Source organism: Rousettus aegyptiacus, unplaced genomic scaffold, assembly GCF_014176215.1.
Source record: "Rousettus aegyptiacus isolate mRouAeg1 unplaced genomic scaffold, mRouAeg1.p scaffold_m13_p_3, whole genome shotgun sequence".
Classification (NCBI taxonomy): domain Eukaryota; kingdom Metazoa; phylum Chordata; class Mammalia; order Chiroptera; family Pteropodidae; genus Rousettus; species Rousettus aegyptiacus.
In genome coordinates this window covers 50,336,107-50,354,127 of record NW_023416306.1, presented here as the reverse complement: position 1 = coordinate 50,354,127, position 18,021 = coordinate 50,336,107, and the positions used below count along the sequence as shown (strand labels likewise).

General features: G+C 36.7%; 1 protein-coding gene and 1 pseudogene across 3 annotated transcripts in view; both read right to left on the bottom strand.

Annotated features, from left to right (window-relative positions):
- Positions 1-2,873: 2,873 nt before the first annotated feature.
- Positions 2,874-18,021, bottom strand: part of IL33 (interleukin 33) — a 33,824-nt gene continuing 18,676 nt past the window's right edge. For all 3 annotated transcript variants that reach the window (XM_016138378.2, XM_016138379.2, XM_016138380.2), the window contains 7 exons: positions 16,087-16,231; positions 9,787-9,912; positions 8,966-9,112; positions 7,625-7,732; positions 7,042-7,092; positions 6,079-6,176; positions 2,874-4,702 (listed from right to left, as the gene is read on the bottom strand). In XM_016138378.2, the coding sequence (XP_015993864.1) occupies positions 4,514-4,702; positions 6,079-6,176; positions 7,042-7,092; positions 7,625-7,732; positions 8,966-9,112; positions 9,787-9,912; positions 16,087-16,171 (804 nt within the window). In that variant the 5' untranslated portion in view covers positions 16,172-16,231 and the 3' untranslated portion in view covers positions 2,874-4,513. The remainder of the gene's footprint in view (positions 4,703-6,078; positions 6,177-7,041; positions 7,093-7,624; positions 7,733-8,965; positions 9,113-9,786; positions 9,913-16,086; positions 16,232-18,021) is intronic.
- On the bottom strand, positions 10,668-16,077 carry LOC107507307 (annotated as a pseudogene).

Below are 18,021 nucleotides of genomic sequence, written 5' to 3'. Positions count from 1 at the left end.
AACTTATTTATAGGTTAAGAAGTATAATCAGGTAAACACCTATGAACTTGGTGGATTATTTCTACACATGTTATATCTCATCTATTTTGATTCCCTCCACACACCCCTACTTTATCTCTTACAGGTAATGTCTCTTAAAGTCATGGAGGGGTTTGACTATGTCTTTCTACTTTCTAATTGCACCTGAGAAAAAATGTTCTCAGTTAATATCAATCAGGTTTGCCTGTCTTTCCAAGCTAACATTCACTGAATGCCTGTAACATGCAAGGCAATTGTTATCAGTGTCTTAATAAGCAGGTATTAACCATTATCTCTTCTATGGGTAAAGTTTGCTTTAAACCACATTCAACAGCAAACACAACACCAACTTAAGCACACATAGGTTTATTTTTTTCTCTCAACAGAAAAGTTTGTAGTTAATACTACACGACTAAGGAAGGCAGAAAACAATGTCACATATGACATGGTGTCTTACATTAGATTCCCTAGGAGCAGACCCTGAATTAGGGATTTATGTGCATGTGATTTACTAAAGAAATGTTATCAAGAAAGACTGCTAAAGGAGTTGAGCAGGGCAGGAATGGACAAGCAACTAAGTAAGAATGTAATCTGCTGAAGTCTAAAAGAGGGTAGCTTCAGCATGAACTCTATAGGGGAATTTTTGAGTGAAATTAAAGAGTTATTTCACTCAAGACAAGGGAGCTGGGCTTTCAGAAACTTTGTGAGGCTGATAGGAAGAATGCAAAGTCAGAAAAACTTGAATGTCTCTGTGCAAGAAGGCAAAGCATTATCAGTATCATAAGAGCAATCCTCATGAGAAGACCTGTAAGTGCTAGATATTGAAAGCACCCAGAAGATGGTAGGGTTGGTGGTGGTGTGGGTATATGGCACACATGGAAATATATCAAAGGAGCCAGTATAAAGGAACCCAAGGGGATTTAGGCATAACACCAATATTGTTAACTACACGAGAATTCTTTCACATTTTTTGATTTTTAATGTCTAGGCTTCTGTCCCCCTACTTATCACCTCATGGTCAGAAGTTGACTGCTCTACATTCAGCCACAATCTATGATCTGGGTAGAAAGAAAGGGAGAGTGTGAAAGACTGAAAAAGGCCATGCTAGTTAAATATGGCACCTTCAAAAAAGTTTTTCTAAAACCATTATCTTGCCTGTATTTTATTGTCCAGAACAACATCCAGCGGTTATCACCTCAATTGCATGGGAGTCTGGGATAGAGTATATTTTAGTTGGATATATTCCATCCCAATACAAAATGAGGTTCTGTTGGTAAGGGAGTAGGTGTGCTGGTGATGGACATTAGGTAAGAAACTATTCGGCACCTCCTCAGTTTACAAAGGATAGAGATTGAGAGAGGGTACAGTTTCCCAAAGTTGCATAGACTGTAAGCAACAAACCACGCTTATGTTCTTAATATGCTGGGCAGTGATTCATGCATTCTCTTTATGGAAGTGTCTTCTGGTTAGGGATTATTGGACTTGGGTAAGTGTTTCATTATCTTGGCACTTCAACAGGAAAGAGATCATTGATTCTGTCTCTACCAATTACCTTTCACCTTCATCTCCTGCATCTATTCCTTAGATTCTTAAGACCCCTACCACCAACTCTGACTATTAAGAGATTTGGTACAGCTGAATTTACCCTATTTAACTGAGGCCTATAGAAGGAACCTGTTTAACATGACCTTGAAAATGGATATATGAATAAATCAGGGGTGGGTACTAGGGAATGGGGATAGAAAATTCGGTTCTGTTTATTTTCCTAATGAAAAACTCAGACCGATCTCTCTCACTGTTGTGCAAATGTGTACTGCAGAGCTGGAGTTTGAATACATATGGTACATGTTTTAAGTTCCATGCAGACAAAGAACATAGTTTAGGTTTCTTTTTTGTTTTCCTAGTGCCTAGCAGAGCCCAGTAGACATGGCATGTATTTAAGGACTAACTGCTAGGATATTTCTGGGCTGTATAGGCGATAGTATGAGGGGAGAATGAATCTTGAGACAAACCTGTCTCGACCCTCACTAGAGTACTCTAGCTTAAGATTTTTCTATCCACCACACCATTTCTGAGCATGAGGCACCAAGGTCAAAAATTTTTTTTCTTTTGGTTTACTTTGTTCCACAGATGCAAGACTTATAAGTCAGTCTTTTTAAACTTTAACCAGCTGTTGCATTTTAATTAAATTAGCAGTTTTCTTTCCAAATTTCCCAAATTTCAAATCTCAGTTTTCTTTTCCAGTTTTAAGTAACTTTACTTATTCAAGTAAAATTTTCTTGACAATATTTTTAGGTATTCAATAAAAATCTAGAGAATATAAATAAAATAAGGGAAAATAAGTTTTGACATATTTGTCATTTCTGATACAATAAAATGGAAAAATTCCTTCCAGTAATGTGTGTTATGGACCATCAAAACATATTCAAGTAAGTGACAAAAAACCACCACATATTTGAATATTTTAATCAAACAATACTGACTATAGTTGTGGTGGAGAGTATTTAAAAAAAAAAAAGAGGGAAATTAAACTTAGAAAATAAGCGAGGTTGAAAGGTAACTAAATAAGGAGTCAGAAGTCTCAGGTTATAGTTCTAATATAGGTGCACGTTTGCTATTTGATCTTGAGTTAAAGTACTTCCTGTGTGTTTGTCATCATAGAGGGCACGGAGAGTACAAAGGTGAAAAGGATGCAATCCCTGTTGTCGAAAATCTTACTTAGTTTTGAAACACCAAAAATTTCAGACGAATGAGCTACTGCAAATATCAATATTGGTGTATTGAGATACGCTTATTTTCGCTTTAGAATTTCAGAATGTTGAATTATTTTATGATAAAATCATTATGGCTTCACATACTTTTGAAAAATAGTTTATTAAAGAATATAAACAATGTAATAGTTACTTAATAATAATTTTAAGTATGTCATACAGATACACATGGTCAACATTTAGTGTTTTTTCAAAGATATCAATTCTGCTTTTTTGTCTCTAGAAAAAAATCATTGACAAAATAATGAAACAAAGACATATTGTTATACCATTGTTTGCCCTTATACAGTAATTTTCAGCCTCTTTTAAGTTCCACCAGTAATTATATATAGATCTCAACAGATTAGAAATCAAAAGGCTTATACTTTCACAAAAAGTCACTTCATAAGTATTCTATTATTATGCTTACCATTTATTGTCAGTGTTAAGCCTATGAAAAAGTATAGTATAAATTACTAAGGCCTTAAAGGAAGCAAAACTATTCCATTAGTAGTCAAAAATGTTACATGGTTGAGTATGAATTTTACTACCTTAGTAACAGTAAAACACAAAGATTTTTAATAAAAATTTTGCCATCGATAGGTTTATGTAAAATTTTACAACATCAGGTAGACAAAACCGAAATAAGGTGTTGGCATCCAGATGTCAGGTGACATGGAAATGAAACTCGGGGTGCCAAAGGTATATCAAGGACATGGTTGGTTAAAAGAAATAAAGAAGGAACAGAAATCAAACAAATATTTTATAGTAAGCAGGGTCATTGGGAAGCTGGCCAATGAAAAGACTTGTGCACATAGGAAGAAGGATTAGCAGAAATTTTGTCCAAGGTGACAAGTATATCAAAAGCCACTAATCTCTGGAAGCTGGGTCAGAAGTACATGGTATGCCACAAACATGAGGGAAAGCCAGTTATTGGGACTGCGTCCCAACTAGATCTAGTGGGTTAGAGGACTTTTGGCTCCACTAGGGTACTTGGGTGCTCTAACTTATGTTGTGGCTTAGTACTTTTTTGAAAAATGTTTTAGTTTGTTAGATATTTCTAATGATTCTAATCTATATCTGCACTAAAATTTATTTCACTTCCTAAAGTAAGAATGCCTTGCTTATAGTTAACTCAGTCTATAAAAATCAGAATTTAAAAAATTAGAGGTGAAATCATTCAATTTATAAATACTGTATTTATTTCTCTTAATTTTAATATTATCCTTGCCTTCTCCACATATTTATATTACCTGCCTAGCCATGTAGGCACCTGATCTGGTCATGTTTTCTCTAGCAGCTCTAGTGTTTGAGCCCATTGTTTGGAACCAGGGAAAATTATGTTCCTATGTAGTTCTTAAAAATGGATTCCTATCTAAAATAAAACTTGGGTTAAGGCCCTTGCTTTTTCTCCAGAAGTCTCAGCTCTAAACAGTAAGTTCTTTCTGGACCGAAAGCAGAAAAAAGCAAAGGTTTGTATCTCTTCAGATGCTGGCATGTCTCTTTACCAATACCATATTTAATATACTAATACTCGTATTGAATATGGAGCAATACAGAGGGAAATAAAAAACAGAAATGAAGGATTACAAAAAAATGTTTTTACACATAAGAAGGAAAACATTCCACAGTATGCTAAGAACTCTCTATTTCCCTTAAATGTTATCTGTCCCTCTTTTTTTAAATCTCTCCTCCCTTCTTCAGGTTACCCAATCCAGGATCCACAGCTTTCTATCGCATTAAGTTTAAGAGAGCTTGAATATGATATTCTCTTTATCTAAACCCTCATCTTTAATTAGAACAAGCTCGTTACCCTTTACTCCTATAAACACCCCAGGATTGCTCTTACATTCAAATGAAACACATTCAGAAGATGAGGGCACATTGCGAAGGAGAAAGATCTGGTCTGGCTGTGGGTTTTCACATTTTTGTAGCTGAGGAAACAAGAGGAAAAAGCAACCAAAATGTAAGTGGGAAGGCCAAAGTCAACTTCGCATTCCTGTATTAGACACTAAAAGGGAAAAACTATAACTTGATGTTTCTAGCAAGTCTGCCTACTAAGTAGAGGGTGGAAGGGGGTGGTAGGAGAAAGTAAGTGGAGGGTCAAAGTGGGAGGATTTGATTTGATTCACTGGTAGTATACTTTGAGAGATATTATAGCTTATAATGACTGGATCTGGATGCAGCAGTTCTGGATCTGTGCCTCTCTTTTGCCATGTGTTATCTCTGAGACCTGGGCACATTGCTTTACCTCTCAAGCCTCAAGATTTTAGTCTAACCAGCTTTCTAATCAGTCAACCCTCAACTTACCCAAAGACATGTGAGTGATATAAATGATTATTATTTTAAGCCAGTAAGTGTTGAGGATTGTTTGTTACACAGCAATATCTATCTGAGCAATACAATAACTTCATTATAGTTATTTTGAGGGTTAAATGATAGTCCTTATAAAATATTTAGCACAATGCTTGGTATATAATAGAGCTCAGTATGGATTAGTTCTTATTATTGAGTACTTATATATACCAAGCACTGTTACATACACTTAGAAATGTTTTGTTAAGGGAGATACTGGTTATTACCATCCAGTGTTTATGTTAATACCTTGCATGGCTGTATGAGTTAGCTTTATAAGTTTGTGTATTTATATTATTTATCTCCCATATTATATTCTCTTGTTTTCTTCCTCATCTCCACCTTTGACTTCTCTGTTCCTCAGGATGTTTATAATTCTTTATCATGACCAATATAATATTGTCACTTACTAACTGACGAAGACTATGAAGTAAATCCTATGATTAGAATGTAGATTATTATGCTATCTATAAATCTTGACATATGGAAACATTAATGACCTTCCCTTTAGCAGATTCAGAGTGTAAAGATATTTTTGTATTTGCCTAAGAAAACTATGTTTTACAAAGAAATTCTTATGGAATAATGGAGTCATTCCTAAAGAGAAATAGGAAGGATTTGAGATTCATTCTATATAGCAGTGCTTCTCAAACTTTAATGTGCATATGAGTCTCCTGGAGATTTGTTAAAATGATGATTCTAATTCAGTTGTGAGGGAGCCTGAAATTCTGCATTTTTAACAAGCTCCCTGGTAATGCTGTACCGCTGGAAGAGACCAGACTTTAAGTAGCAAGGCTATACATGCCATTTTCCTCCCTTTCCTACTCCAGAAGCAAATTTTTAGTAATTACTGGTTGTGTTTTACGCACAATAACAGAAACAAAACTACTTCTTCACCCCAATCTGCACAAATGAGTGGCATTAATCGTGACAGTTAAGTACATATTCCTGTTACCTCCACAGAGAACTCCTCGTTGTTGGCACGTAGCAAGAAGTCTTTGTCTTTTGTAGGACTCAGGCTTACCATTAATCCTTGACCATCGACATCATCACCTTGAAATTACAGATATATACATTGTAAAGTTAAGAACTGTCTCATATTTTCATTTAAATGAATTTAACACTCAAGGAAAGAATCTAAGAAGTCATATAAAATAGTCACTACATTCGGCAATATGTCTCTTAGAAATATTTGCACTCAAATGAAACTAAAGAGTCATTCGACAAGCAGAAGATAATTCTAAGCTCCTTGAAGAAGAGAGGGTAGTTTTTCTTATATGCTTTCTACCTGTAGAATTGTGGCTCTAATGAATATTTCTCTGAGTGTCAGCTTCTCTGTCTGCATGTAAAGCCACTGATAGTTGTCCCTTGTATCCAACTCCTCTTCTTGTGTAATCATAGAATATTTCCCACCCTGCTTCCCCCCACCGCCCACCCCCCCCCCCCCTTTTTTTGCAGCTAATTGTAGCAATATGCCCAATATGAGGCAAGTAGAAGTGTCAGGTACAACTTACAGGTTATAGCCTAAAAGGAAAGAGAATTCATGTACCCATCTTCCTCTGTCCTGCCAATTGGACATTGTCATGGTGGTAAGTAATCTTGAACCATATACATGTTGGCAGAGCCACAGAAAGAGGAGGTGGGTTACTTGACAACTTGTTGAACAGAGCTGCCATTCCAGCCCTGACTAAAAAATAGTTTTCTGTAGTTCGAGGCCCTATTATTCTGGATCTCTGTTAAATGTAGCCAAATCTTTATCCTATTAAATTGCAAAATGGATGATATGGAGCAAATCCTCTAAGAGCTAGGGCTGGAGAGAAACTTCTGAGACTACCTTTCTTTCCCATGGAGCGTTTTTGTATGCCTTCACCCAAATTTAAAAGTTCAAGTATTACAGCTACCCAGACCTCCAAATTACCTTTATTACTTGTGGAGACTTGCGAAGCATAGAAGTGAAATAACACCTTGCCTGAAAGAGAGTGCATAAAATGCTTTTGGTGATTTATTCAGTTCCAACCTATACATATTATGAGAAAATGCCCTCTTATATGGCAATAAAAGCAAAACTTTTGTGGTTTTGAGAAAGGTCATAAAATGTATAAATATGGCCTAATGAATTTTCCAGTATAATTGTTATTAAAATATTTAAAATACTGTTTATATCACTGGTATATTCTTTTACTATAGGTTTTACTTTGGTGACGTTGATAAGGCCGGGAAGATCTAATAGGTAATTTAGCAATATCTAATATGGCCCCCTCTTCCATCTTTCACAACAGATACCACTTCCCCATATCAGCATTCCTCCCTGATGAACCCTAAGTAAGCTTCTGAATCACCCTCAACAGGCATATTCAGGCATCCATTGCCAATGCATCAGTTAGCACACACATTAAAATTATTTGCCATGTCTGAGTTAATCCATTATTTATGATTTGGTAAATCTGTTTTTTACTTACTAGTCATCATTATATTATTATAGACAAAAGGAAATATTTTACCTTTATTTTGTTTCTCTCCCATATCTTCAACAGAGATCTCATAACCTCCAGCCACAACAGCAAAAATAACGGATTGATCATTATACGTGCTCAGGGAAAAAGAACGTTCTGTAACAAGTGAGAATCTTGTCATTAAGAATTCAAAAACTTGTTCTCATGAACAATCTTTTAACAATTTTTAAAAAGTGCCTTCTCAAAGGTTTTTTTCTTTTATCTTTTTTTTTCAATTGAGTTGCACTTTGTTCATCACTGTTGTAGAGATGTAACATAGCTCAAAGGCTGAAGTATGCCACCTGAATGGGATTAAAGAAGCTAGTTTTCTACACGAAAGCCAAAGGAGGCCATGTTAGTGTGTTTATGGGAGGTTTTGGTGGGGAAAATAAAGCTGGAAAAGTGACAATTATTGCCTGAGGAAACTTCTGAACTATTGTGGGGATTGTGGGTAAGAAAAAAAACTGTATTTAAATAGACATACATAAATGAATACCCATCTGTAAGGTGCGGAGTTACTCAGAACTTTCAGCATTCCTAGAGAATACAGGTGTGAGCCCCATTCTGTCCTCTGGCTAAATAACAGACACTTAAAAGCAGTACTCCCAACTTTTTAAAAAATTTCCTGGCACGCATTGAAGATAATAATATTTCTATGGCATGCAGGGGTAAACTAGAGTAGATTTAGGGACTGCTTTGCTGAGTCCTGGAGAAAAAAAAATTTCTTTATATTTTAGAATTATGCTAAGAAAAATATATAAATATTAAGGAGAATGAGAAATACTGAATTTGTATATGAAATTCTAAAATAAAATGATTTAAAAATACTTAGGAATTTCAGTATGCTTCTGGGGACCTAAGACATTTATATCAGAAATAATGACAACATGCAACTCCCGGTGAAGTTTTCTTTATGATCTCTTCACTTGTTGATAGTCATCATCAACTTGTACTTTATTTGCACAAGTAGGTGTTGCAATTTAAAATCAGTTTAACAACTATTTAAGATGTTTGAGTCAAATTATACTTTAAAAATATAATAGCTCTTCCTTTTCTTTCATTGTCAAATGAAAATATAATGTATTTTCCTCAGAAACAATGTGTCCAATCCATAGCAAGCATTTCGGAATAATGATGATGTATTAACTTTAGAATGCACAATCATTATTAGAGTAGCTACCTTGCACATATTTTGGCAACCACCAAATGGGCATATCAGCAGCAAATGGACAGAAGTTTCGGATATACAGGAAGACACAGACTTATGGTTGCTTCCTGGAGTGGCACTTGCCAGGGTCCTGTGTCTAACCTCTCTTTTTACCCCCACGCCACCCCTGTGACCAGTCATACCTTGGATAATTGAACGATTGATTGCTGTAGCACATTGCTGGGCCTGTCCAGGTATAACACAGGCGAAGTCTTCTGCAGACCGTTTAAGGTGATTTAGGCGCTGTGCACAGGCGGTGAATACCAAATGTTGCTTTTGGTACTTTCTAGCTGCAGGACAGGGGTGGAGGTAGGAGTGAACTGTCATTTCCTACTCTGCCTAGACCCCATCCCCACATGCCATCCCCACCCCTGCTTTGAGTATTCCCAGTCAAGGCTGCTTGCTAACAGTGATGACTGGCCCCAGGGCTTTGGCCACCCCCTGGCACACTTACACCCGAGAAAGGCACACCCATTAGAGTCCAGGTGAAAGAAAAGTAGTCACCCTATGGTTTCAGCAAACAAAAGGCAACCACTATTAACATTTTAGTTTACTTCCTTTAAATGAAAAAATAATCACTGAAAAGACATTGTAAATATACAGGCATACCTCACTTTATTATACTTTGCTTTATTGTGTTTCACAGATGTTGCATTTTTTACAAACTGATGGCAAGACCCTCCACTAGCAAAAAGATTGACTCACTTTATTGTGATACTTGCTTTATTGCAGTGGTATATCCTCTGTTTCTAATTAGCATTATAATATAACCATTCTCCTATGCTATTAAAAACTCTTTATATGCCTTTTTTAAAAAGGCTAAAATAGTTTATCATCTTTACTCTTTTCCAGAAGGAAAATTTGGGTGAGGGAAAAAAATTATATACCTAGATGTGGTAACTGAAAGCAAATAAATACCCATCACTATATTGAAGAATTGCCAAGAAATATATTTTCCCCTTACTTGTTTTTAGTGAATGTCTTCGGGTGATTTCTTTCTTAAAGTAACAGGCCTTCTTTTCTATGATAAGGCCAGAGCGGAGCTGCATAAAGTACATCGTGCAAGCTTCTTCAGGCTTCTGTTGGAATTCTAAACAATAAAAAAAATTGCAATACCATTTAATTCCATCCATCATTATCCTTTAAAAAAAAACCCTGAGTGTAGAAGACTAAGAAAGCAATTATAAGTTCACAGTATCTTATCAGAAACCTTGGAGCCAGTTGTGTTACAAAATTCAGTTTTTTAGATTTTAGAATTGTCATGTAGAGCATATGCTGCTAAAGGTTATAAAAAACTTTATATCTTTAGAAAATTTTTTGGTTTTTAGAACTCCATGTAAGGGAGTGTGGATCTACATCTAATATATATCAATCTTTGCCTAACCGAGGGGCAACTCTTATGGTCACACGAAGTCTGTAATCTTTTCTACTTATCTAGAATACAGTTTTATTAATTTTGGAGGGATAGCTGTAGTCTATAAAGGTTATCAATTTTAAAAATAGCTGTCATTTACAGTGGGCCAACCACTATGCTGATAATTTTACATACTATTTCACTTAATTCTTCATAATAATATAGCAAGGAAGGACTTAATCTCACTTTACAGTTGATGATCTGAGGCTCTTAATAGTCATTTGCCCAAGGTTACAAGTCTGATGAGAAGTTGTGACTTGAGTGTGTCTAACATCATAGCTACTTTTCCCATCTACCTCCATCTAAGAAAATACTAAAGTGTAATTTTAGGAACTAACAAAATGCAAACTCAAATCAGTTGAAATAAAAAATTTAATCAATTATTCAGTAATTCTAATTTCATTTAGCCAAAGAAAAACTAAAGTCTCAGGTAAGAAATTAAATTTGCTACTTGGAAATCATAAAAAATTTTTCAGAATCAAATAGAAAAGAAAGTTGTAACACTGAGTCATAAGATCTCAACTTTCAACATTATAGTAAATGAATTATCAAGCAATTTGTATAGCCAAATTTCAATTGTTCACAGTAATTCAGAAAATAAAAATAATTACTTATGACTTTTGGATCCATTCTATATCTTCTTTTTTCTCCAGAAGATTTCTAGTGTGCTTTTCAAAGTCAAGTGGAATAAACATTTGTAAGCTATTTTTAATTATCTATATTGTAACTCCAATTTAGATGAGCATCTACCTTTAAGTATCTTCAATTATTTGAACGGGGCAAGACCACTTAATTATACTTACATCTATCTTGGAACTTTCTAACATTGCTTCACCATTCAGAAATGTTAACTATGGTATCTCACGTTTATATAGTGCTTTTATAGTTACAAAGATAATTACAAAGCTGTGCCAGAGCCAGCATTGAACTTGGTCTCCTGACAACTACTACAATATTTTATTAACTGTGTCACATTCTCTCTTCAGAGCTAAAAGGCATAAGACAATACTGTAAGCATGCTCATACCTTATATGCTGCTTATCAGTATCCCATGGGGACATGACAGACATGTCTAATATTGAGACTGGGCTCTGTGGGGAGTAGGATATGAGTCTTGATGAGTTAAAAGTGAGTGTCGTGATAGTGAGGAAGAATCATGAATGTAAAAGAAGAAATGGGCTAAAATATGGATATACAGGCTAGCATCTAGTGGGACAAAGACTGGGTATAATTCATTAAGGGTTGTATGTAGTTGAAATATTAAAGATACTTTACAATGGGAGTATTTGGAAGAAAAAACACTTTGGTATTCAGGACAACTGGAAGTGTGGCGTGAGGATCGTATTCTTAGGAGGAAAGTACAAAGTCTGAAATTATGGCTGACCAGCATCATACCACCCTCAAACTCACTGATGGTATCTGCCAAGGTGTCAATGGTCTTAATATCCAGGTGATTGGCAGGCTTGTCCAGGAAGACTACATGGGGGTTCTGCCAGGCCAGCCAGGGTAGATATACTTGGCACTTCTGCACATCAGTTAGGTTTCAGATTGGGCTCACCTCTGTTTCCCAGTGAGAACATATTACTCATGATCTTCCTCATTTCTTCCGTCTCCTTGATCTCTGAGTGGCACTCTATCATGTGCTCCAAAGGTGAAAGGTCTAAGTCTAGCTGCTCTTATAAGTGCTAATTGTAATGCCCGATCTTGACATGAGAGTGTTTTCAGATTATCCCATTTATGGGTAGTAGCTCTCCAGTTAGCAGCTTCAGAAGAGTCAAATTCTCTGCTCCATTGGGCTCCATTAAGCCATTCGTGTGTGAAGATCGATACCAAATTCTAGTTTGTTGTAGATACTTGAAGCTCACATTAATGACAAGTAGAGGGATCTAGTCACACGGTGGGAAATAAAATGACAGTGTCTTATCATTCATGTCCCTCTCTGTCAGTCCTGATGCCATCATTTTCTGTAGTATCTTCTCTTGCTCTGGACCTGCTGCGACAGCTTAGCATTGCCATGACCAAGCCTAGCAATGTAATTCTTCGTGTGTGATATGATCTTGTTCCCAGTGAAACCTCTTCATCTGGTTCTTCTCCAGCTCTAGCCATGTCTTCGCATACTGATCATAATTATCCATATAATACTTCGGTTTCTTGTGCATGCGAAAGATGTTGGTACAGACACCATTCTTTTCATTTCCGTGCTGCATAGCAAGTGTGCAACCCCATCATGCAAGATCCCTGAGGCTTTTATCTTTGCCTTGTCATCATCCAGCTCCTTCAGATGCTCTTAGAGTTCTCTGAGCTTCTCACAGTTGGCATCCTCATGAGCCAGCTGCTCAGCCTCCCTCTCCAGCATGGCACACTCTGTGTCTACTTCCATCACATACTGCAAGGGTGTCTTGTCACTAGGGGGCATCCCTGAGTCAGGTGGTAGATGTCAATGTGCTTAGGGATGGGTACTTCATGTTACCTAGTAGCAGACAGAGAGCAGCATTGACTTCTAATTCCGTTTAGGCCAATGAGGCCATAATGATGGTCTGAATGTACTTACAGTTTGGTGTCACTGAGCAGCTCTTCACCAAGAAAGATGAGGGAGAGGTTGAAAATGTGGACATCAGTACTACTGGAGTGAGAGACAAGAATGCCAGTGACAGCTAGAGCGGAAGCTTTCTTCATCTCAAAGTCCTCTAGCTCCTTGGTCAGCAAATCTACTTCTCTGGTCTTGGCCATTGATTGCGTCATTTTTCTCCCCTGCAACCTGGGGTTCTGTGACAGCATCTCTGTCTTCTTCACGTCTCTTTCTGGGCCCTCTTGTGCTTTGGCAGCTTCCTTCTTTTTGACTTCTTCTGGGCCAAGTCATAGGGCATGGTGATGAGCCACAGGGGTTGGTTACTGTTCTTTCAGGGAGCTGGGCCTTGCTGCTCAATCTCTCCCCAAACACTTATTTCACCAAGGTGTCTTCTCACTGCTTACTACCCTTGACCTATCTGTGACATTTGGTTTTGGAGACCACACCCTTATTTGAACACTTATTGTCATGTTGCCAGTCTCCTTAGGTTACCCTTGTCTAATCTCCGTCCCTTCGTTAGTTCTTCCTCTTTTGCCTGCTCCTAAAATGATGTTTCTCAGGATTTTGCCCTTTACTTTTTCCTCTCACTCTAGACTTTCTGAGTAATCTTGCTTGACTTAAGTCTTTTATATGCTAATGACTCCCCAAACTATAACTCTACCTTTAGTCTCTTTCCTGAGCTTTATATCTGTTGCTCTTTCTCCACAAGCATTTTGACTCAGCTACCTTAAAAATTCTCTGTCTCTGTCTCTGTAGAGCCTCCTGAATTCTGGGCATCTTTACCTGGATGACCCACACCTCCTCCAAATTCAAATGTACTTAAAATTTAAAAACTTTCTCTTTTCTTACCACTAATATATTCTTCCCAAATTCCCTCTCTTGAAAAACAGTACCACTATCTACCATCGTCTATTCAATTCTTAAATCAGAAAGTTGAGAGTCATCCATTTTTCCTCTTTCTCCATCCCTGAATTTATTCAATCTGTCATTAAATCTGAATAATTTCACCTTCTGAATGTATCTGAAATTTAGGCTTTCCTTTCCTTTCTGTTGTCTTAGGTCATGCCCTCATTATCCGTCCCCTAGATAAATGTAGTAGACTTCTGACCAGTTTCTGTTTCTACTTTTGCTGCCTCACTCTCTTTACATCATCATCGATGTGATCTCTTTAAAATAAAAATATCATGTAATTCCCCCAATTAAACATTTTCAATGGTTTCCTACTGTCCACAGGATAAAGTCAAATCTCCTTTACTATAACAGAAGACTTTCCATGGACAGGCCCAAACTGAAGGGTGTGATCTCTACTCACTTCAATCCCTAACTCTTGCCATGCAGGGATATGAGCCCAGTGTTGCTAGATCTTCAGATTTTTTTAGAAAAATCTGACATTCAGATTTTTATGCAAAATCTCCTAATTTTCAATCGTGGCTTCAATTTAAAAAACATTATTAATAACACTGTTCAGGCCAAATACTTCTGCTAGATGGATCCTTCTCAAGTCTCCCAAATTGTGATCTCTGGCTATATATGTGTAAGGAAGATGGATTGTGAGGGAAGAGAAAGGGTCGATGGATGTGGGAGAGAGGAAGTAGCAGGGGAGAATGGCCTATCCCTGGGGAGTAGCTTCCTAGAAACTGGGAAGGGGGTGAGTTTGGGATTGTGCTTTTCTCTAGTTCACGAAGTTCTGTGTACCCTGTTGGTACAAAAGGTAAAATGCCTTGGTGGTGACCAAAACTCATAGGGGTCCTTGACTATATGGACACCTGTAGTGGTTAGATAGTGAGTTTTGTGGCTTTGTGAGCTGTGGATTGTGTCCAATACTGCTAGCCCAATGAGCTTTCTCATTTTCTTTTCTGGGGGCTCAGAATAGTTTATTTAGAAAAATATGAAGTGACATTTCTTGCACTTTGAGTTTTAAGAAGTCACACATCTCACAGTTAACCATTAAATTTTTGGCCAGGACTGTTTAAATAATGACAATTTTAGTATTAAACTGAGCCAATAGTATTGAAAAGGGAGATCTGCTAAGGGACAATAAAAATACTGTGATGCATTCCAAAGTCATATTAGTGATTTGGGGGTTATCTTTATCACTATTTTTCTAAATGATATCAATAAATCACTATACCCTTAAAAGAGGAGTTACATTTTAATTTTTGCATCAATGCCAGTTTACTGGTATAAGCGCCAGCCTGCTCCCTATTCCAGAATCTTAGAAAGCCCACATTTCCAGAGGAACAAAGAAAGTACATCCTTTATTAAGAGAGAATTCGAGACTGCAGAGTCACTTCTACTTATTCATTGTTTTTGCATAGAGCATTTTGAATCAGACTCAGATAAAAAGACTAACTTAACTGTGATTTCCTGGCCATTCAGAAACCACAGGCAAATTATTGTTTTCCCTGGTTACTAACAAACAGCGTGAGTGGCCTGGAGACTTAAGGAGAACAGAAATAATACACTTTAACACTATTTTCTCCTTTAGCCTTAAAGACGTTCCAGGAAATGAAAAGGAGCTCATAGGACAAGGACATGCAGTTCCCACCATCATTCCCTATCTTCTGTTTTTGCTCTAGTCCACCAGGGATCTGTTAACTCTTTTGTGCAACTGCTCCTGTATTAAAACATGAGTATAAATTTGCATAAGTATTTCCTAGGATAGATAATATAAAGATCAAAGGGGTAGATAGCCCTTTCATCTTAAAGCTATAGATAGTCAGACTTTATTTACCTTTCAACTTACTCCAAACCCTTTGAGTTTCCAGCTGGATTGATTTGAGCATCATTTAGTCAATTTTGCTTTATTTGGGGGCTGGATTATTCAAATATCTTCATTTGTTATTCTCTCCTTTATCAGAAATTACAAGTTAAGACTATAAACTTGATACACTAAACATCTTAATAAATGTTTTTTGAATGAAAGTGGATCAGTTTAATTTTGTTAGTTAATCTAGGAAAAGTTTTTGGGATTTGGCGGCAGGAGATGTGGGTAGAAAGAAGTGATTGACATAAAGGGCTATCATTATGTTTATCTCTATTAGCAGTTTTAAATTATCTGAGCCATTCCTGTCCTGTGATGCATCAAATAAGCAAAATCTGGCTGTATGTAGTATTTAAAACTAAAGGCTGATGACTACATACTTATGAGCCATCTCTTTTTATTGCAGTTCATGTAACCTTAGTAACTTTTGGTAAGGCATCAATTACCAACATTGGAATAATAAAAATGTGATAAACAATAATAAAAAAAAAAAGATCAGAAATGCTTAAGTCCTTACTTCTCAACCCAGGAGATTTTATCAGGGCGTGGCCTGCTGAGCTGTTTATCTTTGCTGGGGAAATTTTGGTGGTTGAATATTTCATTTCAAGCTTCCTTTTCCAGTCTTCTGTTAGATTAATGTAATATTAATTCAATTGTCTCAACTTGAAAAGAAACAGAAACAACTGTGGTTAACTCAATATAAAACTGAAAATATAAGCACTTAGAGAAAATAATTGTTTTAGTAAAATTTGAACATAGTATTTTGAATATATATCTGTTCTGGAGTATAGTCACAGGATAAAAAGAACTGCAAAGAAATTTTAAATGTTCCTCAGTGGGCTTATTGTTAGTGATAATATTGGTATTGGAATTCTGAGACTGTTTTGTTATACTATAAGATAGAGCAAATAAATAGATGTATCGATGTTATAGGATTTTCACTGTAGGGGAATGGACATAGAAATGTAAAATAAAAGAAACCAAGGGAAATCCCTGTAATGTTAAATGTGAATCAGCAGTATCGGTGTGTCTTTATCTTAGTTTCAAAATACTGTCTCCACTAAAAAGAACCAGAACTCTAGGTATACACTGGTAAAATAGAAGTAAATGTGCCAGAAAGCAGTAATTCTCTCTGACATTGCCTGAAATTCTACTAGTGGTTACTACTTCTTTTATTAAGCATTGCCTTCTTTTTGCATGCTTAAAAAAATAAAATCCAAATCACCCCAGGAGTGGTTACCATTTAACCCAGGAGTCCCCAACCTCCGGGCCATTTAACCCAGGAGTCCCCAACCTCCGGGCATGCTTAAAAAAATAAAATCCAAATCACCCCAGGAGTGGTTACCATTTAACCCAGGAGTCCCCAACCTCCGGGCCACAGACCTGTACTAGTCCATGGCCTGTTAGGAATCAGGCCACACAGCAGGAGACCAGTGGCAGGCAAGTGAACAAAGCTTCATCTATATTTGCAGCCGCTCCCCAGCGCTAGCAGCACCTTCTCGGCTCCACCTCAGATCATTGGGCATTAGATTCTCAAAGGAGCACCGGTCCTCAGTGCCAAAAAGGCTGGGACCACTGATTTAACACATTTCCCGTTTGCCCCAAGAATCTCGATGGTAGCGCTTGCAGCTGCAGCATTTATCCCAAGAAAACTTACCCCCAAAGTCTGCCACGAAAGATCTCACTTAATATTATTTTCACATCGCTCTAGTATATTGATAGTCTTTAGAAACTAATGACATCATTGTATTTACAGCATTCTGTTTTTAATAGTGGTATTTCCATTTATAAAATATAGCAATTCTCTATCACAGAAAACATCAAATCCTAGAAAATGTAGCATTCCTACACATGAAGTTAATTTAACATTGTTCTCGAACAGTTGTTAGCCGAAAATTCATTTGATAAATCTGATTTATATATGCCTTTCTGTTATATTAGAATTAGAGACAAATTGTTGTTGAGAAATAACTCCAAGAACATTTTTGTATTTAATTTCACATTGAAAACTAGTTAGATTTACTTTAGCCTCCAAGAGCATGTTTATATAAAATTAAATTAATACTGGCAGCAAGCTGCACTTTTTTTTCTAAACGAGAAATGGATGAACTATCTTATTAACTTCACATTGATCAGTTCTTCTAGCAGGGTAAGGAATGAGCTTTGAGTTCCTAGGTTAGAGGACTCACTGGAAGATAAACTTCATGTATTTTTATTTTTGTCCCTGGACAACCCTAAATAGGCTAAGATACCAAATTTTCTTTTTTTAGATTGAACTGGAATTTTACATGCAGCCATCCTATGTACAGACAGTCTCAGGAGCAAAATCCTTCAATGGTAAAACAGTTGAAGACTCCCTCTTCTGCCCCTAGGAGTGAATATTATCCTCACAGAGCTTAAGGATGTCACGTTATTCCTTACAGTCTTCCTCTAATTCTTCCACATTTACCGA